This window comes from Schistocerca cancellata, chromosome 8 (genome assembly GCF_023864275.1).
Source record: "Schistocerca cancellata isolate TAMUIC-IGC-003103 chromosome 8, iqSchCanc2.1, whole genome shotgun sequence".
In the NCBI taxonomy this organism is placed as follows: Eukaryota; Metazoa; Arthropoda; class Insecta; order Orthoptera; family Acrididae; genus Schistocerca; species Schistocerca cancellata.
The window spans coordinates 506,851,065-506,877,299 of NC_064633.1; the positions used below are offsets into that span (position 1 = coordinate 506,851,065).

At 41.8% G+C, this 26,235-nt stretch overlaps 1 protein-coding gene across 1 annotated transcript in view; it reads left to right on the plus strand.

Annotated features, from left to right (window-relative positions):
- The first annotated feature begins 1,651 nt into the window (after positions 1-1,651).
- LOC126094795 (uncharacterized) overlaps positions 1,652-26,235 on the plus strand; it is a 29,814-nt gene continuing 5,230 nt past the window's right edge. Inside the window, exons 1-5 of the mRNA XM_049909362.1 lie at positions 1,652-1,730; positions 8,963-9,098; positions 20,947-21,083; positions 23,014-23,078; positions 23,281-23,364. Coding sequence (XP_049765319.1) covers positions 8,991-9,098; positions 20,947-21,083; positions 23,014-23,078; positions 23,281-23,364 — 394 coding nt within the window. The 5' untranslated portion in view covers positions 1,652-1,730; positions 8,963-8,990. The remainder of the gene's footprint in view (positions 1,731-8,962; positions 9,099-20,946; positions 21,084-23,013; positions 23,079-23,280; positions 23,365-26,235) is intronic.

The following is a 26,235-nucleotide window of genomic DNA, read 5'->3' on the forward strand; positions in this document are numbered from 1 at the left end:
CTCCTGCTCACTATGCAGATGCGCTGACCACTAAGCCCATGATCGTCACGGGCTACCTAGCACGCCTCCCTTCAGACCCTCAAATTCAGCCATTGCTGAGCATTGCCTTGAAACAAAAAACAAAGTTAAATACGGATTTACAAAATGTCTACAAAACACGCCTCATTACTGAGACACTATATATAAAGAGGCTATCGAAATCTGGCTTCATGAGAACCTCAATAACAAGGACAATGGATTTCAACTTAGTCAAGAGTGAGCTCCGGCATTAATTCTTGCTTTGGTACGGTCTTCCAGGAATTCTTTGATAAATTGTATTACTGAAACTGTAATTCTGTACGGGGTGCCTTTCTGCTTACGAAACTGATGCATTCGTCAATGAAGCAGCTGTCTTGTTGTTATGTTCTTCTATAACAGGGCTTCACAACATACGTGCTCGCGGAGCAAGCTGTGAGCAGCAAGGCGCGAGCACGGAGCAGCGCGAGCACGCTACCCCCACTACCGGACCAGAGCGGAGAGTGGGGAAAGTCACGTGGGGCATACAACAGCTGTCGCCAGTCAATGTATATCCGCGGCCACCTGGAGGGATATCACTCACGAATTATTACTGCGACAAATGAAACAAATAAAGGAGAATGTACACATGCCTCATAATTTTATTAGCTTAGTGTATGCCTCTACATTCGCATTAATTTGTGTACTGTTACACAAAAAAAGGTGTAACTGAAGTGTGGGATTCTCGGTAATCTTGTACTTTTTGTCCTTTACAATTGCGTCTATGTTCGGAGTAATTGTTATTGTGCATTTTAGGTGCAGCGTGCAGTTTAAATTTCGATCAGACAATGCATTTCTCAGGCGCGTCTTGTTCCATTTCATTGCAGAGAACAGTTGTTCACAAACATACGTGGAACCGAACATTGATATTATTGTAGCCGCCAGTTCGTGCAAACGAGGAAATCTATCCTGAGGAAAGTGTCTGTAGAATTCCAAAATGTTTTTCCTGTTCTGAAATTTGTCTGTGTATTCTCTGTCACACTGCTGGTCAATAATTTCTTGCTGCAGCTCAGGTAGAATCTCTTAAATATTCGCAGAATATGGAGAGAACAGATCAAAATCACTGCCTAATGCTGTCAGATCTGGAAAGCGCTGATCAACTAAACTATGTGAATAACGTTCACAGTCTTTGTGAACATCTTGCATGGATGATAATTTAGGAAAATGAGCTAGGTTTCCTGTTTCCAGCTGACTCACCCAAAGTGTCAATTTCATATTAAAAGCTCGTAATCGATCTATGAAATGAGTAATTAGCAGATCTTTACCTTGTAGTAAAATGTTCAAAGCATTCAGACGGCTAGTTAAGTCTGCTAAGAACGCAAGATCACATTCAAGCGTGCTCGCGCATTTCCCCTCCCTCCCTACTCCGCGACCTTGCACCTGCTCGCGAGCACGTGCCTGAGCAGACGCGAGTACTCGCGCTCAAAACCAGCCAGTTGTTAAGCCCTGTTCTAGAACATCTGCCACCCACCGTTATGCAACACGGAATGAACACTTGTTTGTTGAACATCGCACGCCGGCTTATGTATTCAGCTGTATGAATTTCGTAAATAAGGCTCGCAGCCTTGAATTCAGTAACATAAAATAGGCTTCACCACTAACCCTGACCACTCTTTCGGTAGCTTTGCAGCGAGCAGGGTACGGTTCAGTCCACCGTTGCAATCTTCAGACAAGGTGTGAGTATTCCGCATAAAATTTAAATGCCATCTTATATCGTGTTTCGTGTGACAACAAGACTGTAGCAAGGGTGAGACACGTGATTGGTGTTGTGGTTGTGCAGAGTTCGAATCGCCGTCAAGGCACTATGTTTCGCCGTCCCTTAAATTGACTGAATGGCTGATAATCAAACAACCTAGCACACTGGACTGACAGTTGAGGGGCAAACGGTTCAAATCCGCATTCGGCCACAAAATTGATCGTATCCGTGATTATCCTAGATCGCTCAACGCATATTCCGGTAAGATTCCTTTGAAAGGGCATCACCTATTTTCACTCCCATTCTGGAAGCAATCCGAGCTTGGGTTCCTGCCTCTAATGATCTCAATGTCGACGGGACGTTAAATCCTAATCTTCTCTTCTTTTTTATTTTAATCAAACAGATCGGAGACCCTTTCTTACGTCGTTCTTTTCACATTCAGTAAGTTCTTAGTCCGTAAATGTCCTCAGCTGACAAACAAGAAATAAATGTTTTCGCAAGTATTTCATTTTCTTCCGGTTGCGTTGTACATAGCAGACGCTAATGGAAAATATGTGTTGTCATCAACATCTATTTTTATATTATATTTATTATCTGTACCGTTATGAAGATCATGCGTAAGTTCATGACATAAATTTATTTATAACGTAACACAACAGAAATGAAGAGCGTTTCTTTTCAAGAGAAAGTAAAACTGTGAAATAGATGTAAATGAAAATGACACATTGTATTGTATAAAAATTGTCGGTCGGGTATATAACACCTTCAATTAATTATCTTTGGCGAATGTCGACTACTAATATCCAGTCGCTACCATTAACCTAAGAACAAAGACATAACTATTTCGTTTTCATTGCTCCTCGTAATGCTACGTTCTCTGTTTGATGTTTTGGAAAAACACAGAAACAGTAGTAGAAGCAACAATTTTATTCATCCGTGGATCACTTTTACGAGATTATTGGACATGTCTTGGCAATTCAGCAAAAAAAAAAAAAAAAAAAAGTTCATATATACATGAATTCACACACTTATCGGTCTAGTTTGACAAGGATGGCACAGACAGTCGGCCATGGCATTATGGTAGGAACCATCCCCGCTGAAGTAATTTAGGGAAGTCATGCGAAATATAAATCAGGATGACTATATGGAGACTATTACCTCAGTCCTTCCGCATAAACCACAGTTTACTTAATACAGCAGAATTATGTCAGTTTAGCCGTCGTGTACAATACTGTTTTGCTAATAAGTTATTTAGTTATGTAAAAAGCTAGGCTACACAAATCATTCCATATATGTTGTCAGCTAACTTCGGGATAAAGGCGATGATGTTTGATTTCCCTTTTGTGGACTGATCAGTGGCGGCCCGTGCACAGGAACCGGAGAACTGCAGCAGTCGCTATTTGTGCTTGATGTCGTCGATAACAGTGATATATTGAATCCTTTTATTCAAAAGGTTCAAATGGCTCTGAGCACTATGGGACTTAACATCTGAGGCCATCAGTCCCCTAGAACTTAGAACTATTTAAACCTAACTTACCTAAGGACATCACACACATCCATTCCCGAGGCAAGACTCGAACTTGCGACCGTAGTAGTCGCGCGGTTCCGGACTGAAGCGTCTAGAACCGCTCGGCCACTACTGCTGGCTTCCTTTCTTTCTCTCTCTAAATCTTTCGTTGTAACTGTGCAGTGTACACTGAGTCATTGGGTAGCGATATTCACTTATAAAGATGGTGGTAGTGTCGCGTACAGTGCATTGGCGGATCTGTCATTTTTGTTCAGGTGATTATGCAAAAAGGTGTCTGAAGTGATTATGGCCCCACGACGGGAATTAACAGACTTTTTATGCACAATGGTAGTTGGAGCTATACATACAGGACATTCCATTTTGAAAATGGTTATGGAATTCAGCATTCTGGCACCGATAGTATCAGAAGTGTGATAAGAGTACCAAATTTCAGGCATTACCTCTCATCAGGGACAACGCAGTGGTCAACGGCCTTCACTTAACAACCAGGAGCAGCGGTAGTTGTCAGTGTTAACAGACAAGCAACACTGCCTGTGGACGTATGACGTACTACTAACGTATCCGTTTGGGCAGTGTGGCGATTTCAGGTGTTAATGGGCTATGGTAGCAGAGACCCGTCGCGAGTGCCTCTACTGACAAGACGACATTGCCTGTAGCGGCTCTCCTGTGGTCGTAACCATATTCTTTGCAAAATCAGACATAATGTCTTATGGGATAACAGCAATCAGTGATTTTATAATGTTACTTAAAATCCGTCTTGATTGCAAAAAAATTATGTTTTATGTGACATAGCATGTGAAAGTTGCCGGATTTGGACGGGTTACTCCTGTAACTGAAGTATCAGATCTGAAGATGGTTCTGAATGAACCGAAACCGGTCATATGAATAATAAAAAAAAATAATCTTTTGCAATCAAGACGGATTTTAAGTAACATTATGTAACCATATTCGCCGAACACTAGACGACTGGAAAAGTGAGGTCTTGTCAGATGAGTCCTGATTTTAGTCGGTGAGAGCTTATGGTAGGGTTCGAGTGTAGTACAGATGCCCCGAAGCCACGGACTCAAGTTGTCAAAAAGGCACTGTGCAAGCTGCTGTTCGGTCCATAATGGCGTGGGCTGTATTTACCTAGATTGGACTGGTCCTGTGGTCCAACTGAACCTGTCTTTGACTGGAAATGGTTATGTTCGGCTACTTGTGGACCATTTACAGCCATTCATAGGTTTCATGTTCCCAAACATGTCATCGAGTGACTGTTCTTTGCGACTGGTTTGAAGAACTTTCTGGAGAATTCGAGTACCGGCATATGAAGGTGACTATCAAACGATTCTACTGCAGCCAAAATACATTGCGCGTAAGGACCACAAAGATAAGATACGAGAAATAAGGCCACATACGGAGGCATACAGACAGTCGTTTGTCCGTCGCTCTGTTTGAGAATGGAACAAGAAGGGAAGTGACTAGCAGTGATACAGGGTACCCACCGCCATGCGCCGTACAGTGGCTTACGGAGTATTTACGTAGATGTAGATGTAGAATAATGCGGTCACCACAGAACCCTGACATGAATGCCGTTGAACATTTATGGAATATGATCGAGAGGTTATTTCCTGCACATATTTCTGCGCCAGCTACTTTCGCAGTTATGGATGGCTATAGGGGCAGCGTTGGTCAATATTTCTGCAGGGTAATTTTACTTGTTGACACCATGCCACGTCAAGTTTCTGCACTACCCCGACACGTTATTAGGAGGTAAGACAATGACTTTTATTGCCTCAATGTATAATACTGAAGTTTAATGTCAGTAGCCACCTCCCGGTTCATGATAAGGATACAAAGATATTTGCATTGAACTGTGCGTTTCACAACTCCAGCGGCGTGGCGTCCGGCTATTGTTCGCATAAGCAATAGGAAGCAGCACTCGAGGCTGCAAGGTGAGAGCACCGTTCTTACTATGAATCTGAGCCTGGCATGCTTGCTGCTGGTGGAAGGTGGTTTCCTTTTGTTTACTCTGCGTTTGTTGTGTTTAAAAACCGTGTATCGTATAGCTGAATATGAGAAATGGTAGACTAAGGTTATTATAATCCTCCCAGCTCTTTGATTCATATTTATTCGTTTCTTTTAGAAATGTTTAACCGAGACCTTGCATCCACAGGAAGTAAGTTCTATGACCTATAACTGTACCTCAACAACTTAGATTTTGGCAGCTGTCTCTCCCAGAGAAAGTTGCAGTTCAGAAAAGAGGTTGTTCAACACCTGATATTCTCATGCCTCAGTCGGGCATAGGCAACAACAAAAAATACACCGACGGAAAGAACTGCAACACTTAGAAATAATTAGTGTATCGAAATATCGAGATTACATTGTTCTAGGTAACATATTTAAGTGATTAACATTGCAAGATAACAGCTTTATGTAAGCGGGATATTAGCCATTTCAAATGGCTGGTGCATTAATAAGCGGTGTAACTGGCAGAAGACTGATGCAAGTATGCAAACGTGCATGCATTGTGTTGTACAGGTGCCGGATATCGCGTTTGTGGGCTGGAGCTCCATGCCTGTGGCACTTGGTCGGTCGATACAGGGACGGTTAATGCTGTTTCTGGATGACGCTAGAATTGTCGTCCCGTGATATCCCACATGTGCTCGACTGGAGACATATAATAGCGGTATGTGGGCGACCGTTATCCTGTTAGAAAACGCCCGCTATAATGCTGCTCATGAATGACAGCGCACAGGTCGAATTATCGGACTCAAGTGCAAATTCATAGTCAGGATGCGTTGGATAATCACGAGAATGCTCCTGCTATCATGAAATCGCACCCCAGACAATAGCTCCAGGTGTAGATCCAGTGTGCCAAGAACGCTGACAGGTTCGTTGTAGGTACTAGGCTGACCTTCTTCCAACCATCAAACGGCCATCACTGGCACCGAGACAGAACCAGCTTTCATCATAAAAAGCAACAAACCTCGACCCTGCCAATAAATGAGCTCTGACTTGGCACGACTAAAGTCGCAAATGGTGGTGATTTGGGGTCAGTGGAATGCATGATACAGGACTTCTGGCTGGGCGCCGTTCTTGAAATAACCAATTTGTAACAGTTCATTGTGTCACTATTGTGCCAACTGCTGCTCAAATTTCTGCAGCAGATGCAGTACGATGCTGTGGAACCTTACGTCGAACACCGTCTTCCCTCTTGGTATTACCATGTGTCCTTCCGGAGCATGGTCTTCTTGCGACAAGACATTCTCGGGACCCCCGCTGCCAGCAATCACGTTCAGCGGTTACATTTCTGCCAAGTCTTTCTGCAGTATCGCTGAAGGAACAGCCAGCTCCATATAGCCATATTACACGACCTCGTTCAAACTCAGTTAGGTGTTGATAATGGCGCCTTTGTCTTCTTAAAGGCGTTCCTGGCTAACATCAACTCGTGACGTCTATTCTTAAATGTAACTAACTTTCACGACATTTACAGCGTGTATTTAAAGCAAACCTGATACACATCCTCATCGTGGTGCTACTATAGCCATTCTTATGCGACTGTGCCGAAATGGGAATAGACATCATATTTCAGAAGTACAAACACGCCTACCGTCTTTCGGTTATGTACCCCAATTCCTTCGTGGTTTTGCGACTCTTTCTGTCGTTGCATATTCGGAGCTTTAGTTCTGAATGGTACTAACGGGAAGATGGAATTGTGCCTATGAAGATAGGCTACACTATTTTGCTTTCCTTGTTTGAAATTTGGTGATGATGTAAATTGGGCCAAAAACGGTTTCAGAAATATATAAAAATTAAAGAAAAAGCTATAACGCATGATAATTCAACGAATCGCTTAAGTAAAGGAGTTTCATTGTCATTCTTGGACCATAACTATTAAGGAGAAAGTTAGTAAGGCATGCAGACTTTCAATCAACGAGCATAATACATAGTTTAATAAGTACTGTGAAATGGTGTCCACAATAATGAACAGCATTTTCTTTTGCAGAAATTTTTAAACTCCCTTGTTTCGACACGACGAAAATGATTATTCAGTTACTACAGATATTAAAAATTTTCATTTAAACTTCGTTCAGATTTGGGGAATGGTTTGGAAATCAGTAGTATCTTCAGCGGTCTTTCTAACACCATTCAGTCATTATCAAACACAAATCAAATCGTTGCAGAACCAATTGAAATTTTAATACACCTGTATGATTAGAGTTTTTCCATGAGATTATACCTCATCATAAAATAATTTTCAATCAAACGCAATCTCGAGAAATTTGTGTGTTTAAAGATAATAAATGTAAAATAAATTTAAAAATTACTCTTTTAGCATTAAGGAACTCAAAGTACTGTAAGAATTCTTCAAAGACACCTATGGCAGAAGCTAACTAAACGTGTGTCTGTATATGAATTGATATAATGGACAGATATTCAGCCACAAAACACAACATAGCTTCTACTGTCATTAAGAAGAACTGCTCCACTATTGCGCGAAAGAACATCCTACAGATAGTACTGACCAGTGAAGCATAACTCATGATTGACAAAGAAAACGTTGAAACTGCACTAAATACAGTATATTGTACTGTAGGTCTGATATTCACGATAATGCAAATTAGTTGACCTGTTGAAATTTATCTTGAAAAATAATCTAAATTATGTTCTTAGTGAAACTACAACCTGATAAAAATCCTCTTACAGTTCACATGAAAACATCAGAGACAGAACGTTACTTTTTAACGCCGTAATGAATCAAAACTTAACTAAGAAGCAGAATGAATTAGGAAAGACTAAATGCAGTGCTTTCAGTAGAAAAATGTTTCCTCAGTTGTAATCAAGAGATCAAAGAGAAAAATATTGGTCTTCTATCGTAAATTGAAACAAGAAGAGTGAATTACATTTTTAAATGAATAGGCTAACTTGAATTGTAACAAATTAGTTTTAATTAAGTAAAAAAGTTTGATTTTGTTCCTTTAGGATCTTATCAAGATCTTGAAGAGTTTTTCTATTTATGTGTTAGTTTCCCTCCACACAGTTTTAAAACGATGGCAAAAACTTTTATGGTGCAGTATCCCCACTAATTTTAGACACGAGCAGTAGCTGTCACTGAAACAAGCCGTTCTCCTTCACATAAAAATACAGTACAATATATTTAGTGCAGTTTCAACGTTTTCTTTGTCAATCATGAGTTATGCTTCACTGGTCAGTACTATCTGTAGGATGTTCTTTCGCGCAATAGTGGAGCAGTTCTTCTTAATGACAGTAGAAGCTATGTTGTGTTTTGTGGCTGAATATCTGTCCATTATATCAATTCATATACAGACACACGTTTAGTTAGCTTCTGCCATAGGTGTCTTTGAAGAATTCTTACAGTACTTTGAGTTCCTTAATGCTGAAAGAGTAATTTTTAAATTTATTTTACATTTATTATCTTTAAACACACAAATTTCTCGAGATTGCGTCATCAGTCCCCTAGAACTTGGAACTACTTAAACATAACTAGCATAAGGACAGCACACACATCCATGTCCGAGGCAGGATTCGAACCTGCGACCGTATAGGTCGCGCGGTTTCTGACTGAAGCTCCTAGAACCGCTCGACCACACCGGCCGGCTTAATCACACAAACATGCCGCACACCTGAAGATGTTAAGTTCTTCTTCATACGAGTGAGTAGCGTCACACTTTCTGTTTCAGACCACTGAGCGATCTCACATTCCCAGAGATGATGACGCTGACGTTAACCCTTCTGCTGCTGCCGTTACTCATGGCGGAGAGCGCTCTGGCCTGTACGCTGCCTGAACCATCCACCGAGAACTTCAACATCTCCACAGTGAGTCACATTCTGCTACAGTTCGGTTGTGGAAGGTTCTTGTTGTACGACTTTCGAGTGATCTATTGGTAACTACCGCTTTGTCATCTGACGCATGTACTACTCGTCTTGTAATATTTCACCGCTCGTACATGTTCCACTCTACTATTGTATGTCTTAAATACACAGCTGTATAAGACAAAATTCGTATTCAAACTGTTAGTTTCCCACAACTATACACATTGACTAATATAACTTGGTAGTTAAGTAGAATTGTGCAGACGGAGTAAGTAGCGTCCGGCACTTGCGGTAAATTCGTAGTACACAGGGTGTCTTAAGATATATGGTCAGTTTTCCGGTAAATGACAGGAACCATCACGTGAAGCAAAAACATCTATTAAAAATGGCCTTAAAATGGATGTCTTACGAGCTACGAGCTATGACCATTTCTTCATCTTCGATAGTATGAAACAAATCTCTCCTACTGCAAGCTCTTTGTATTCCATATCTATGGAGGAGGTAGTATGGACCAAAATTGTCTAATAAACATAGACTCTAAAATGCAGTGAACATTTGATCACTAGATGTGTTACACAGTAGCAAAGATGAAGAAGTGCTCATAGCTCTTAATGTATGCATCTTAGATCCCATGCTTACTAGACTTTCTTGTTTCGAACAATCGTTCCTGTCACCTCCCTGAAAACTGACAATGCGTTCTGGGGCACTCTGTCCACATAGTGTTCACTTACTTCTGTTCTTCCAGAAACTACTCATGATTTGTATATATGAGATGATCAACTTTTTATCACAATTTATCACTCTCTTAGTTAGTGATTTCACATTGAAGTGGTAACTTACAAATACTTCCCGTTGGGTAAGAGAAAGTGGCACAGATCATAGCGGTACAGTCGGAGACCGACTGAAGAACGCAGAGAGCACATTTTATCAGAATTCGGGCAGTCGGTTAGTACGATGTCGACTCGGAAAGGTTGGATACTGTTTATTTTAAAGACTTCACGGTATAGTGTTAAATCATAACTCGTTACAAGCCTCTGGCCCTTACATCGCAGCTCTGGTTTTGTTAAGGTCCTTGTAAATGTGTGTGATAATTTTTTTCAAGTTATTGGCAGTACTTTTGGCATCTATCCTACCATGTTGTCCCTTCTTGCAGTAACTGTTTTTCTTATATTCATTCCCCCACTGAATCTGTGAAGAAGCCCCATCAGTCATATCTTAGGACTCGACTCACTGTTCAGCTTCTTTTGTAATTCCAGTTCTGAAACGCTTCGATTCTTATCTGTCCCGATTCTTCCAAGACTGACTTAAACATAACACTGTTATCCTTAGTACAACATCAGGATATTCTTACTCAATTTAAGGCTAACATACGATACTACTAGGCTGCTTTTCGTGAAGAATGTTCTCTTTGTCTGTGCTAGTCTGCATCTTACCTCCTCTATACTTCATCTTTCGTGTATTGCTTTCATTAGAAGGTGGCAGATTTTCTTCATTTCTTCAGCTCAGTTGTTACGAGTGTGGTAATACGTTTGTCACCTATCTCACCGATGCTGCTTCTCAGTACCTACGACCTTCTTTAGAATACTTTGAAACCAGATTTTGTACTCAGAATTCCTATAATAATTCCTGTAATATTTTCTCATTTTCACAGAGGATAACAAATATCAACTGCGAATCTTATCAGGGCAATCTTCTCACCCAGATATTTTATTCCACTTCTGAGTAAATCTGTTATTTTGTTTTGTGACATAATCCTCACAGCAGCACTGTCTTCACGCGAAGTGTTTCAGAAAGTACCTGACTCCCGTCTTCATTTAGGCAAATGTTCGTGGCTATTTCCACTGCCTCGTATTCAGAAAGTTGGCATTGTTATCTGAATTTCAACACAGTTACATATTCCACTGAGAAAGAAAAAATTTTCATTACTGGTAACAGTGTTCACGCCTCTGTAAATACAGTTACATTATAGCTATATAAATGCAGGCTGACGCGTTGAATGAAAATTTGTGTCAATGTGAGGATTAGAACCTAGTTTCCGGCTCACTAGGCAGATCCGCTAACAGCTGTGCCACCCTGGCGTGGCACCACTGTACTGTTTTCCCTGGTACGCTTGCCTCCTCATTCCAAAATCACTTTCGCGACTCGACCCTGTTGTTATGCCATGTAAACTCCAACATCAATGTAGAGGCCCTTCAGCTGTACTGGAGTAGTTCCTCAGCACCGTAAGAGGTGGGTAACCCTGCTTGAAACCCAGGTATAGACGTCTTAGGCAAGTAAAATTACACTCCTGGAAATTGAAATAAGAACACCGTGAATTCATTGTCCCAGGAAGGGGAAACTTTATTGACACATTCCTGGGGTCAGATACATCACATGATCACACTGACAGAACCACAGGCACATAGACACAGGCAACAGAGCATGCACAATGTCGGCACTAGTACAGTGTATATCCACCTTTCGCAGTTATGCAGGCTGCTATTCTCCCATGGAGACGATCGTAGAGATGCTCGATGTAGTCCTGTGGAACGGCTTGCCATGCCATTTCCACCTGGCGCCTCAGTTGGACCAGCGTTCGTGCTGGACGTGCAGACCGCGTGAGACGACGCTTCATCCAGTCCCAAACATGCTCAATGGGGGACAGATCCGGAGACCTTGCTGGCCAGGGTAGTTGACTTACACCTTCTAGAGCACGTTGGGTGGCACGGGATACATGCGGACGTGCATTGTCTTGTTGGAACAGCAAGTTCCCTTGCCGGTCTAGGAATGGTAGAACGATGGGTTCGATGACGGTTTGGATGTACCGTGCACTATTCAGTGTCCCCTCGACGATCACCAGTGGTGTACGGCCAGTGTAGGAGATCGCTCCCCACACCATGATGCCGGGTGTTGGCCCTGTGTGCCTCGGTCGTATGCAGTCCTGATTGTGGCGCTCACCTGCACGGCGCCAAACACGCATACGACCATCATTGGCACCAAGGCAGAAGCGACTCTCATCGCTGAAGACGACACGTCTCCATTCGTCCCTCCATTCACGCCTGTCGCGACACCACTGGAGGCGGGCTGCACGATGTTGGGGCGTGAGCGGAAGACGGCCTAACGGTGTGCGGGACCGTAGCCCAGCTTCATGGAGACGGTTGCGAATGGTCCTCGCCGATACCCCAGGAGCAACAGTGTCCCTAATTTGCTGGGAAGTGGCGGTGCGGTCCCCTACGGCACTGCGTAGGATCCTACGGTCTTGGCGTGCATCCGTGCGTCGCTACGGTCCGGTCCCAGGTCGACGGTCACGTGCACCTTCCGCCGACCACTGGCGACAACATCGATGTACTGTGGAGACCTCACGCCCCACGTGTTGAGCAATTCGGCGGTACGTCCACCCGGCCTCCCGCATGCCCACTATACGCCCTCGCTCAAAGTCCGTCAACTGTACATACGGTTCACGTCCACGCTGTCGCGGCATGCTACCAGTGTTAAAGACTGCGATGCAGCTCCGTATGCCACGGCAAACTGGCTGACACTGACGGCGGCGGTGCACAAATGCTGCGCAGCTAGCGCCATTCGACGGCCAACACCGCGGTTCCTGGTGTGTCCGCTGTGCCGTGCGTGTGATCATTGCTTGTACAGCCCTCTCGCAGTGTCCGGAGCAAGTATGGTGGGTCTGACACACCGGTGTCAATGTGTTCTTTTTTCCATTTCCAGGAGTGTATGTTTTACCAGAGACCTTTGCAAGCTTCAAACTTCTATGACGTAAACATGCTGACTAAAGCAAGAAACGAAAATCTGTACCTAATTTTGTTTAAAATACCTATGCGTAGGTTCCAGGCAGGATCCCCTGATACGTTAGACGCTGAAGTGATACAGTTGGAGACCATCTGAAATGGTGTTGATGTTTAGGGGGAACACTAAGTCGGCTGACACATGAATGGGATTTTGGGCTGAGGAGGGAAGTATGCTACGCAAGTCAGTGCATTTGTCCAGAGCCACTTTGCCAGGGTGACATAGTGGTTAGTGCGTCTGCCTTGTGATCAAGAGGCCTGGGTTCGAATCGCGGCCTTGGACAAATTTTCATTCGTATCTCTAGTCTACATACGTACATCACAGATCTTAGAGACCTGTCCATTGTGTTATGCTTTACATAAAAGATTCTACTGGTGGTTATAGGGTCTTGGTGACTAACTTCACTCTAACAGAATTACCTGACATGCTTCTTATTTATGGGGAGACACGATGCAATAGCCATAGCGCAAGGTACCTGTATCCTGAACGATTTTCAGAGAGGAGACTATAATCATGTTACATTTCGAAACATGATACCTGTGTTCGTGAAACAGGATCCCTCAGGCGAAACTCTGTGTAAACTGTTTGGTTTGTGGAATGAGGTTTGCACCAAACTTATGCACTCCAGCACCAGCAAACGATTCCAAACTAATTCATAACACGCATATTCTGATGTACATTAAGTAAGCTGAAGACATTATTAGCAACAAATGTAAAGCAATATTGGTCACACTGCAGATTGAGCATCGTCTCTGAAAATCACTAGCGTCAAAACCTAGCGACGAAACGGTGCACCTGGAACATTAGTCACACATAAAAATGCTTTGTAATCATCACACATATATATTCTAAAAGCTGGTACACGTTTTGTTACACCCTGTGTAGGTTAAACAGAAGGAAGAAAGACTGAGTCCATTCGTATTCCGTTTTTCAACCTAGTACTTTATCTACAATTTGTATACATGCCCCTTCTGTTTTAGACATTTGGTATACTACTCGTCTTTCCTTGTATGTTATGTTCATCTGAGGACATCACACTTTTCTCGCCACTTCCTGCTACCGAACACTCTTCCTTGATCGACTGATCCATTGTCCCGAGCCGGCCGCGGTGGCCGTGCGGTTCTGGCGCTGCAGTCCGGAACCGCGGGACTGCTACGGTCGCAGGTTCGAATCCTGCCTCGGGCATGGGTGTGTGTGATGTCCTTAGGTTAGTTAGGTTTAAGTAGTTCTAAGTTCTAGGGGACTTATGACCTAAGATGTTGAGTCCCATAGTGCTCAGAGCCATTTGAACCATTTGAACCATTGTCCCGAGACTCTTAATATTAGTTTCCATTATCGACTAGAAAACTAGAACCGACGTTCTGGTATTTTTACTGCTCCTGTGTCCGACCTTACTCTTATTCAACACATCCACAATTTTCTTTTTCACGACTTTGTATGACGTAAGAATATGAAAGTGCGGTAGTTCTTGATTTGCCTCTCCTAAGCTAACTTCGGAATTGCGTGGTTTATGGTCATCAATCTCCGATCGATGTTCTATTGGTTGAACACATTAATTTGAATAATCGTCGGGGTCCCACTTCTCGGAACCACTTCTGGACTTCTAATACGATCTTATCGACCGCTGCAGTGTTGTTTACCTAAGTTCTTTCAAACTGTCATCGTTAATAGTAGAACCCACAGATTTTCCACATTGACGCTGTTTCATTTTACAAATTAATTGATCCTCCTCTCTTATATTAGAAAACGGCGAGTTTTACTATTTGGGCAGCAAAATATCTGACGATGGCCGAAATGGAGAATACATAAAATGTAGACTGGCAAGAAAAGCGTTTCTGAAAAATTGATCGGGATTACAAATTCAAGTCTGATGAAGTCTTTTCTGGAGGTGTATGCCTCAAGTGAAACATAGACGATAAACAATTTAGACAAAAATAAAATAGATGTTTCTGCAATGTGGTGCTCCAGAAGAATGCTGAAGATGTATAATTCGCGTAAATAATGAGGAGGTATTGAATGGAACTGCGGAGACGAGGTATTTGTGGCACAACTTCACCAAATCAAGAAACATTCTGAAACGTCAATGGATCACCAGTTTATTACTGGCGGAAATGTGATGGGATAAAAATCGTAGAGGGAGACCAAGAGATGAACACAGTAAGTAGATCCAGAAGGATGTACTTTGCAGTAGTTAATCGGTGGTGAAGAGGTTCGCATAGGATGGAGAGCTGCATCAAACCATTCTGTCTTCGGACTGAAGAACACAACAGCCACAATGACAAAAACTTTGTTTCCTATTTTCATTTAGTTTGTGAATGGCAAAATATAACTAGCTTATCTGATCTGATCTACAGTTTTTTTTTTTTTATTGATTGAAATTTTTACTATGAAAAGATCTTCTTCCAAGTAAAGCCACTTTTAAAACTCTCCTTTTGTAATTTGTGAGACCGCTTTGAAGTTTGTATTCACCTCTTTCTAAATATTCATCATTTTTAGCAAGAATTATTTGGTCGTCGGTGAGTAATAATGTTCTAAGTAATATTTTGTGCATTTTTTAATGCCTGGAGGTTTTCTTTATTTTGATGGCTAGTTTATTTAGCGCTTTTAGATAATAATACCAGCAATATAAGGCCTCCTTCTCTCGACTTCTTGACTATACTCTACGGTTTATGTGTGCTTTCCACGAGAATTTAATTATGATGAAGTTTGGTTAAAGGCCATAGTTGCGTGAACGAAATTATTTGAAACTTTCAAAATTGGACGTTGATATCTTTTCTCTCTCTTCCTCTCTCTCTCTCTCTCTCTCTCTCTCTCTCTCTCTCTCTCTCTCTCTACTTATTTTTTCTTTTTTTTTGTGCGCAGTACATTAGCTATTGATTTTGAATTTTGCTTACCCAAACTCTGAATCTGAGATATTATTATCGCGAGTGGTAGCGAGTGAGCAGTTGTTGAGAATAATCGGACACAGCCTGGCGTCGAGAGAAACCGCGCTTCAGGAGAGTTCTGACCTGACCGTACTAGTGGCGCCAGATGTGTTAATTGGAGATTTTTGGTAATTTGCCTTTCTCCAGCGCGTAGTTGTTGCTTGTTTGTGCACAACATGGACTTCGTTAGACAGTGACAAACTTTACTCAGACCTTTATTTTTCTTGGACAGTTTGATTACAAAAAACTTTTATTATTCCACTATGTCTTCAATCATATCTGGTGATAACAAATATACGAATATTACTTTCTACTATGCATGCACGTATCTGACAAAATCCCTCCAGTGGGCAAGCAAGCACCAGCTACGCACAGTAAAAAGCCAACTTACTAAAAATTCTTGATTAATACAAAAATTTCCTCTGGCGCCAGTAGAACGTCCAGGGCAGACTGGAACCTCACCGGACGAGTGGCTTCTCTCCACGCCACGCTGCGTCCGACTTCTCTCAACAATTGTTCGCTCGCTACCACTCGCGATAATAATATCTCTGACTCAGAGTCACCGTATGCACTCAGCAGCACAATCAGTAGCCAACTTCCCAAAATAAGATATGAACGTCCACCTTTCATCTTGATAACTTTACAATACTCGCATCTTGACGATACGCATATATAAAAGATCTAAATATGCCATGTACAGGGAACAGTTCATTTCCTTCTCCTCACTAATAATTTTTAAACGAGAAATTCTGTACCTATACATTAGCATTTCTTACTAAATGCTCATAGTTATATCCTCCAACCCTTCCATATATTTTATCTGAATCTGGTACTGCGATTTCTGAATAATTTTTGCAGATTTCTCGTCTCGTTTTCTGTGTTTTTGTTGTTGTGGTCTTCAGTCCAGAGACCTGTTTGATGCAGCATTCAGTGCTACTCTATCCTGTGCAAGCCTCTTCGTCTCCGAATAACTACTGCAACCTACATTTTTCATAATCTGCTTACTGTATTAATCTCTTGGTCTCCGTCTACGATTTTTACCCCTCACTATTCCCTCCAATAGTAAAGTAATAATCCCTTGATGCCTCAGAACGTGTCCTACCAACCGATCCCTTCGTCTAGTCAAGTTGTGCCACAGATTCCTCCTCTCCCCAATTCTGTTTAGTACATCCTCATTAGTAACGTGATCTACCCATCTAATCTACAGCACTCTTCTGTAGCACCACATTTCGAAAGCTTCTATTCTCTTCTTGTCTAAACTAGCTATCGTCCACGGTTCACCTCCATAGATGGCTACACTCCATACAAATTCTTTCAGAAAAGACTTTCTGACACATAGATCTATAGTCGATGTTAACAAACTTCTCTTCTTCAGAAACGCTTTCCTTGCCATAGCTAGTCTACATTTTATATTGTCCCTACTTGATTTACCACTTCAAGTGTCTCATTTCCTAATCTAATTCCCACAGTATCACCTGATTTAATTCGACTACATCTCGTTCGTTATCGTCGTTTTGCTTTTGTTGGTGTCCATCTTATATTCTTCTTTCAAGTCACTCTCCATTCCGTTCACCTGCTCTTCGAGGTCATTTGCTGTCTGTGACAGAATTACAACGTTGTCGGCAAACTTAAAAGTTTTTACTTCTTCCCCATGGATTTTAATTCCTACTCCAAATTTTTCTTTTGTTTCCTTTGGTTCTTGCTCAATATACTGATTGAATAACATTTCCTGTGCATAGGAATCGTTACTGCAGTTCTCAGTCATTAAGTATTGTTTCTTACGTCGAAGTAGTCTAAAATGTAATTCATTTCCAGCATATTTCCACAAACTGTTTTAATGTGACGTATATTCCACCATCTTTAGTGATTTCCATGTACTTTAATGTCTGTCAAATGTCACTTACTTCGATAGCATTATAATGATCCGAATCACAACGTGTATTGTCCTTTTCATCCTCAAAAACACATTAATTACGTAAAGCTTTTCAGAAATGACCACTGTTGTGTCATTTATATTTACATTATGTTTAATCTTACATTGGTGCTTAGTAATATCTCACGAATTTTGGGTTGTTGAGGAACCACACTAAGAACAGCGATTTTCCCCCTTGCAGACTAATCCCTTCTTTAGTATCGACATCAACTGTGAAAAACGTCGTGGATTACTCTTGCTGGCAAAGAGTTAACGTAAGATCTGATACGAGCTCAAGAAGAAACCTGAACCTAGGCTGCCACCATCGAATGACGTGTAGCCCGATGCCCACGAATGGTATCAGATGACGTACCAGCTTCATCGCGAATACAACTAGATGAGGTAGAGGTGACTTATGAAAGATCTCAAAGAAAGTCATAGCGCCGTTCAGTAGCTGAGGCTGGTAACGTATCTGCACACACAGCTGTGCACGGACTAATGCCTTAAGAAAGGAACGGAAGTGCGTCGGCGGATCTATTTCCCCACTTTTTCTAATTGTCAGTATAGCAACTGTCCATTGCAATCGGTACAGTATGGAGAGGTTTATCATATAATGCTCCTTTCTTTTTGGAACAAGACTGTATTTATTGAAGTACTTGAACTCACGGACGAAACAGTGTTGGAGTTAAAATCCTTGTCGGTTGTATCACCAGGACCGGGATGATGAAAAGAGTGGAGTATTGCACGCAGATAGTGTAACACGAACTTTTGGAACAATCTTTCGCCATCGGTATCGATACTGAGCCTTATCATATTTGATTGTATACATGGAAGAACCCTGGAGATACTAAAAGGTATCAGATAGATTATGTAATGGTAAGACAGAGATTTAGGAACCAGGTTTTAAATTGTAAGACATTTCCAGGGGCAGATGTGGACTCTGACCACAATCTACTGGTTATGACCTGTAGATTAAAACTGAAGAAACTGCAAAAAGGTGGGAATTTAAGGAGATGGGACCTGGATAAACTGAAAGAACCAGAGGTTGTACAGAGTTTCAGGGACAGCATAAGGGAACAATTGACAAGAATGGGGGAGAGAAATACAGTAGAAGAAGAATGGGTGGCTTTGAGGGATGAAGTAGTGAAGGCAGCAGAGGATCAAGTAGGTAAAAAGACGAGTGCTAGTAGAAATCCCTGGGTAACAGAAGAAATATTGAATTTAATTGATGAAAGGAGAAAAAATAAAAATGCAGTAAATGAAGCAGGCAAAAGGAATACAAACGTCTCAAAAATGAGATCGACAGGAAGTGCAAAATGGCTAAGCAGGGATGGCTAGAGGATAAATGTAAGGATGTAGAGGCTTATCTCACTAGGGGTAAGATAGATACTGCCTACAGGAAAATTAAAGACACCTTTGGAGAAAAGAGAACCACTTGTATGAATATTAAGAGCTGAGATGGGAAAGCAGTTCTAAGCAAATAAGGGAAAGCAGAAAGGTGGAAGGAGTATATAGAGGGTCTATACAAGGGCGATGTACTTGAGAGCAATATTATGGAAAGGGAAGAGGATGTAGATGAAGATGAAATGGGAGATATGTTACTGCCAGAAGAGTTTGACAGAGCACTGAAAGACCTGAGTCGAAACAAGGCCCCCGGAGTAGACAACATTGCATTAGAACTACTGACGGCCTTGGGAGAGCCAGTCCTGACAAAACTCTACCATCTGGTGAGCAAGATGTATGAAACAGGCGAAACACCCTCAGACTTCAAGAAGAATATAATAATTCCAATTCCAAAAGAAAGCAGGTGTTGACAGATGTGAAAATTACCGAACAATCATTTTAATAAGCCACAGCTGCAAAATTCTAACATGAATTCTTTACAGAAGAATGGAAGAACTAGTAGAAGCCGACCTCGGGGAAGATCAGTTTGGATTCCGTAGAAATACTGGAACACGTGAGGCAATACTGACCTTACGACTTATCTTCGAAGAAACATTAAGGAAAGGCAACCCTACGTTTCTTGCATTTGTAGACTTAGAGAAAGCTTTACACAAAGTTGACTGAAATACTCTCTTTCAAATTCTAAAGGTGGCAGGGGTAAAATACAGGGAGCGAAAGGCTATTTAAAATTTGTACAGAAACCAGATGGCAGTTATAAGAGTGGAGAGACGTGAAAGGGAAGCAGTGGTTGGGAAGGGAGTAAGACAGGGTTGTAGCCTCTTCCCGATGTTATTCAATCTATATATTGAGCAAGCAGTAAAGGAAACAAATGAAAAATTCGGAGTAGGTATTAAAATCCATGGAGAAGAAATAAAAACTTTGAGGTTCGCCGATGACATTGTAATTCTGTCAAAGACAGCAAAGGACTCGGAAGAGCAGTTGAACGGAATAGAGAGTGTCTTGAAAGGAGGATATAAGATGAACATCAACAAAAGCAAAACGAGGATAATGGCATGTAGTCGAATTAAGTCGGGTGATGTTGAAGGTATTAGATTAGGAAATGAGACACTTAAAGTAGTAAAGGAGTTTTGCTATTTGGGGAGCAAAATAACTGATGATCGTCGAAGTAGAGAGGATATAAAATGTAGACTGGCAATGGCAAGGAAAGCGTATCTGAAGAAGAGAAATTTGTTAACATCGAGTATAGACTGAAGCGTCAGGAAGTCATTTCTGAAAGTATTTGTATGGAGTGTAGCCATGTATGGAAGTGAAACATGGACGGTAAATAGTTTGGACAAGAAGAGAATAGAAGCTTTCGAAATGTGGTGCTACAGAAGAATGCTGAAGATTAGATGGGTAGATCACATAACTAATGAGGAAGTATTGAATAGGATTGGGGAGAGGAGAAGTTTGTGGCACAACTTGACCAGAAGAAGGGATCGGTTGGTAGGACATGTTCTGGGGCATCAAGGGATCACCAATTTAGTATTGGAGGGCAGCGTGGAGGGTAAAAATCGTAGAGGGAGATCAAGAGATGAATACACTAAGCAGATTCAGAAGGATATTGGTTGCAGAAGGTACTGTGAGATGAATAAGCTTGGACAGGATAGAGTAGCATGGAGAGCTGCATCAAACCAGTCTCAGGACTGAAGACCACATCATATTTTGTTAAGATACTCTGAAATCCTCACAACCACTTTCTCCTCCCTGTGTAATCTCAATCCTCGTCCTTCTGCAGAATTGCAGCAACTTAATTTCCAAAGGTATCTCTTTTGTCACTGTTGTCTTTCCGCAGGCGCACAAGACCTGGTACGAGCAGTACCGCTACCCCATGCTTGCAATGGACCTCCAGGGCTGTCTGACCATCACGCAGGATCCAGGCAAAAGTAACGACACGATGAAACTTAAGGGTTACTTCAGCCACAATTCTTTGTAAGTCACTTGACAATTACCTACAGCCTGACATTTTCTTTAATCAAACAGTCTAGTCTAGTCTAAGTATTTGCGACTACTAAACCGAAGGTACCAACCCGAAGCGTCACATTGACAGCATACAGGGACACTCACAGACAGACACGGCCAAATTGTGTCTAATCGAATCCTCCGTTGGCCACTCTCATTCATAAGAAAATTCCTCCCAGAAACAGTTTAGTTATAGACTGACTGTATTCCTTCATGTAAATATTTTAAATGAAGAGTATTTTATTTTTTAATTTGTAGCTTGATTGGTTTGTGCTGGAAGATTTTTCTACATATTAAAAAAAAGTTTGGTATCACCTCGGTTCCGAGAGTTCCGCAACCTGTACAGAAAATTGGAACAGAGATCAACATAAACATCAGTTCCGCCGTTTTTATTGCTCACGAAGACCGCACATTGCATGTTGTACCACCATACAACGAGACCTTCAGAGGTAGTGATCCAGATTGCTGTACACAACGGTACCTCTAATACCCAGTAGCACATCATCTTGCATTGATGCATGCCTGTAGTCGTGGCACACTATCCACAACCTCATCAAGTCACTTTTGGTCCAGATTCTCCCACTCCTCAACGGCGATTCGGCGTAGATCGCTCAGAATGGTTGGTGGCTCACGTTGTCCATAAACAGGCCTTTTCCATCTATCCCAGGAATGTTCGGAGAACATGCTGGCCACTCTAATCGGGCGATGTCGTTATCCTGAAGGATGTCATTCATAGTATGAACATGATGGGGGCGCGAATTGTCGTTCATGAGGACGAATGTCTCCCCAATATGCTGCCGATATGGTTGCACTAGCGGTCGGAGGATGGCATTCACGTATCGTACAGCCGTTACGGAGCCTTCCACGACCACGAGCGGTGGACGTCGGCCCCACATAATGCCACCCCAAAACATCAGGTAACCTGCACCTTGCTGCACTCACTGGACAGTGTGTCTAAGGCGTTCAGCCTGAGCGGGTTGCCTCCAAACACGTCTCCGACGATTGTCTGTTCGAAGGCATATGCGACACGTGTCGGTGGAGAGGCAATCCTGAGCGGTCCATTCGGAATATTGTTGTGCCCATCTGTACCGCGCTGTATGGTGTAGTGGTTGCAAAGATGGACCTTGAGCTGGACGTCGGGGGTGAAGTTGCGCATCATGCAGCCTATTGCGCACAGTTTGACCTCCTGTAGCTGCACGAAAAGCATTATTCAACATGGTGGCGTTGCTGTAGGGGTTCCTCCGAGCCATAATCCGTAGGTGGCGGTCATGCACTGCAGTAGTAGCCCTTAGCCCTTGGTTGGCCTGAGCGAGGCATGTCATCGACCGTTCCTGTATCTCCTCCATATCCGAGAAACATTGCTTTCGTTCACTCCGAGACAGCTGGACACTTCCCTTGTTGGGAGACTTTCCTGGCACAATGTAACAATGCGGACGATATCGAACCGCGGTATTGTCCGTCTGGGCATAGTTGAACTACAGACAAGACGAGCCGTGTACCTCCTTCCTGGTGGAATGACTGGAACTGATCGGCTGTCGGACCCCCTCCGTCTAATAGGCGCTGCTCATGCATGGTTTTTTACATCTTTGAGCGGGTTTAGTGACATCTCCGAACAGTCACAGGGACTGTGTCTGTGATACAATGTCCACAGTCAACGTCTATCTTCAGGAGATCTGGGAACCACGGTGATGCAAAACTTTATTTATGTATGTAGAAATATATCAAAAGTTTCCAGCTTTGTATATGGAAGCTGAGTGCTATTCTTGAACCTTAGAGCACGTATGGCCTACAGATCATAGGTTTAGGGTACGTCTGGGGAATTACCATCAAATTTACTGCACAGTGCTGTATATACCGAATATAGACAACTAATACCTTCATACTATTCGTGTACTTACAGGTTTCCAGTGACAGCTAGTGCAACACTCAAAGGGAATCAGTTGCAAACTTCATACGATGGCATATGTGAGTAAATTTTCGTTTCTCATCTTGAATGATACCAATAACATGGAGCATAATTCAGAGTTATTTATCAGTTGCCAATGAATGCACGTAAGATGCCAGTATGATATTACCTGCTCTTCCAATTTTTTTAACCTGTTGACTGTGGAGAGGAAAACAATAAATTTCTGTTTGCTAAACTTGTTTCCGTTTGCACAATTTTCAGTTGGTTGGATGATCAGCGGACCCAGAAACATCGTGTACATTAACGACGACTTCTACATTGATCACTATTGTATGTTGGGAACAGGTAAGTCACTGTGAAGCGAAATTGTTACAATTTAATATACTAAAAAGTAACTGATTTGCTAATCGATGTTCAGTATTAAATTGTGATAACTACACAGAACTACGGCTTGTTGAGCAAACATGACTTACTCATTGTACTTTAGAAATGAACCATCATTGGCAACGTGAGTTATTCGTCCATCTTCATTAACTGCGGCTATGTGCCACCAGATTAATTATTGTTGAATATTGATGGGAGTAGATTATCGGAAACGCCATTACATTTTATACTGTTTCTGGTACTCCACAAATGATTCGCTAGATCTAATTTGATCATGTATGATTTATTCCGAATCGCGGGAAATTTTTCTGTGTTACTTTTACGGCGCGTCTCTTTTTAATGATTCAGTCTTAACCTTCAGTGGTTATTGCGTGGAGGAGTTGTAACAAGTATGTATGATAAGGCCGAGCGCTAACTCACATCTTTTTTTGGTGTGTGTGTGGGGGGGGGGGTCTTTGTGTTTGATTGCTATTTAAGCTAACAACACGGGGTAAAAAGTTTTTGGTTTATCCGGGACCATTGGCCATCTTTACAGCCATTCGAATATCTGTCTTACTGTCGCTTGTTACTGTATATAAAACATGATTTCACCGACGAAGCGCAGGTGGCGTCCAGGCAAGTTCTGTGTTTCGATTAATTTCCTTTCCAAAGTATTTTAATTGGGCTGAAATTAGTGTGCAGCTAATGGCACCATTTTTTCTGAGTTCAGTGCAAAAGAAAAAAAAGAGATAGGGCATCTTATGTACTTGTACGAATCGGTTCAAACTTTGCATAAAATTCAATAAATGGATGAACTCAGAACGTAATTTTTTAACCAGTTATCTTTTTAAGTGGCTGATATACGATGGTTTAAATTAGAGCCAAATGAAGCACGTGAAATTTGTTCTTAATGAACTGGAAGCACGGAGACGGATTAAAGAGATTTGCGTAAATAAGAAATGCATTCTTAAAATAAAATTGAAAACTAGCTTACAAAAATCAAGCTTCATTCGAATTTCATCTGCGGCAAGTATGTTTTTCGTGATTATTTTATGCGCACGTCTACTATGTTCCAGACCTGTGCCCATCGGTTCAAATATTTTAAGAATGTAGACGAATACACGTTTGTAATGGGCACCTTGTTGTTTTATTGGAATGGTATCGGTTGCCACAATGTAAGCAACATCGTTCCAAAGACAATACAATATTCTATACCGGAATAGTCGTAGCCCGAGTCAACAAAAATCTACGTCGTTTGCCATGCTATGGCGGTCTAACTTCAAAATTGTAGTAAAGTGAAAGTGGGGGACCATAACGAAAAATATCCCTGTCCCCACCACAAATCCCTTTTGTGTGCCATGTTCTTCATCTGAGAGTAGCAATTGCAACCTACGTCGTCAATTATTTGCTGCATGCATTTCATTGTCTGTCTTCCTTTACGTGTTCTTACCCCCTACAACTCGCTCTAGTATCATGGGAGGTATTCCTTGAAATCTTAACAGGTGTCCTAACATCCTGTCCATTGTTATTGACAGTGGTTTCCACATATTCCTTTCCTCACGAATTCTGGGGAGAACCTCCTTATTGCTTACCTAATCAGTCCACACAATTATAAATATTCGTTTGCAGCACCACATATCGAACGCTTCGAGTTTCTTCTGTTCTGTTTTTTTTTTTTTTCAACTGTTCATGATCCACTATCATACAGTGCTGTGCTCCGCACGTGCATTTATTCTGTATTCTGTATTCCACTCCCCCATGACTATTAGATTTTCATCTGCCTTTGTGTACTGAATTTACCCATTCAATATCCTTACATACTTTCTCTATTTTTTTTTCATCTGCTTGTGACTTCGTCATGTATACTTGAGCTATTGTGGTCGGTGTTGCTTTGCTGTAGATTCTGATAAAAAGAACCTTATAACTGAACCGCTCAAAGTAACGCAATCTCTGTCCTACCTTCCCTTTCATATTCCCGTTATACCATTTTCTGCTGTTATTGATATTACCCTATACTTGTGTTATTTCCATTTCACTTCACTATATCTATGTTGAGACACTGAATTTTCCTTGTGAGGTTTTCTGGTTTCCCTTTTACATTCAAACTAAACTTCTGCCATTCGACTCCCCTACTTGTAGGACACTATCCTTCTGTTGTCTGTTCATGTTTTTCTCATGGTCAATCCCCCTTGACAGCATCCTCTGGAGATATGAATGGCGGACTAGCCCAAAATTATTTGCCAATGGAGAGATGATCATGACACTTTTTTGCTACAGGCTATTTGTTCTGTGAATTCATATTGCGTCTTTAATGCGCTGGTTTCCATTGCCTTCAGCATCCTAATGTCGTCGATCATTGCTGATTTTTCCGCCATTTAGGGGTAGTCTGCTACCCCTGATCAAGGGAGTGTCCTAAATTTCTGTCCGCTCCTCCGACCTTGTTTTTGAACTGGCAGTTGGCAGAATGATGGTGACTCGTTATGTCGGAAGCCTTCGGACTCTATTGCTGATAATTTTTGTTTAACATTCAGAAAGTGATGAGGTTAGAACCCAGAACCGAGGATGTTTTGATTACGTGTCAAAGAAGATACTTATTGATTACGGATCTACCTGGGCTGCATTAAAGATGTAGAAGATGAGAACTAGCTGGCAAATTCAAAGACACTTAAGCAAATATATCTTGACATATTTGCGATTTTTAAGAGGTATTCTTACTTTCAGTTCTCAGGGAGCTGTATTAGCTGCAAAGTGTTGGCACACTTGCGTCTTTCAATTATTAACTAAAGTCCCTGATCATCATCATCATCATCATCATCATCATTTAAGACTGATTATGTCTTTCAGCGTTCAGTC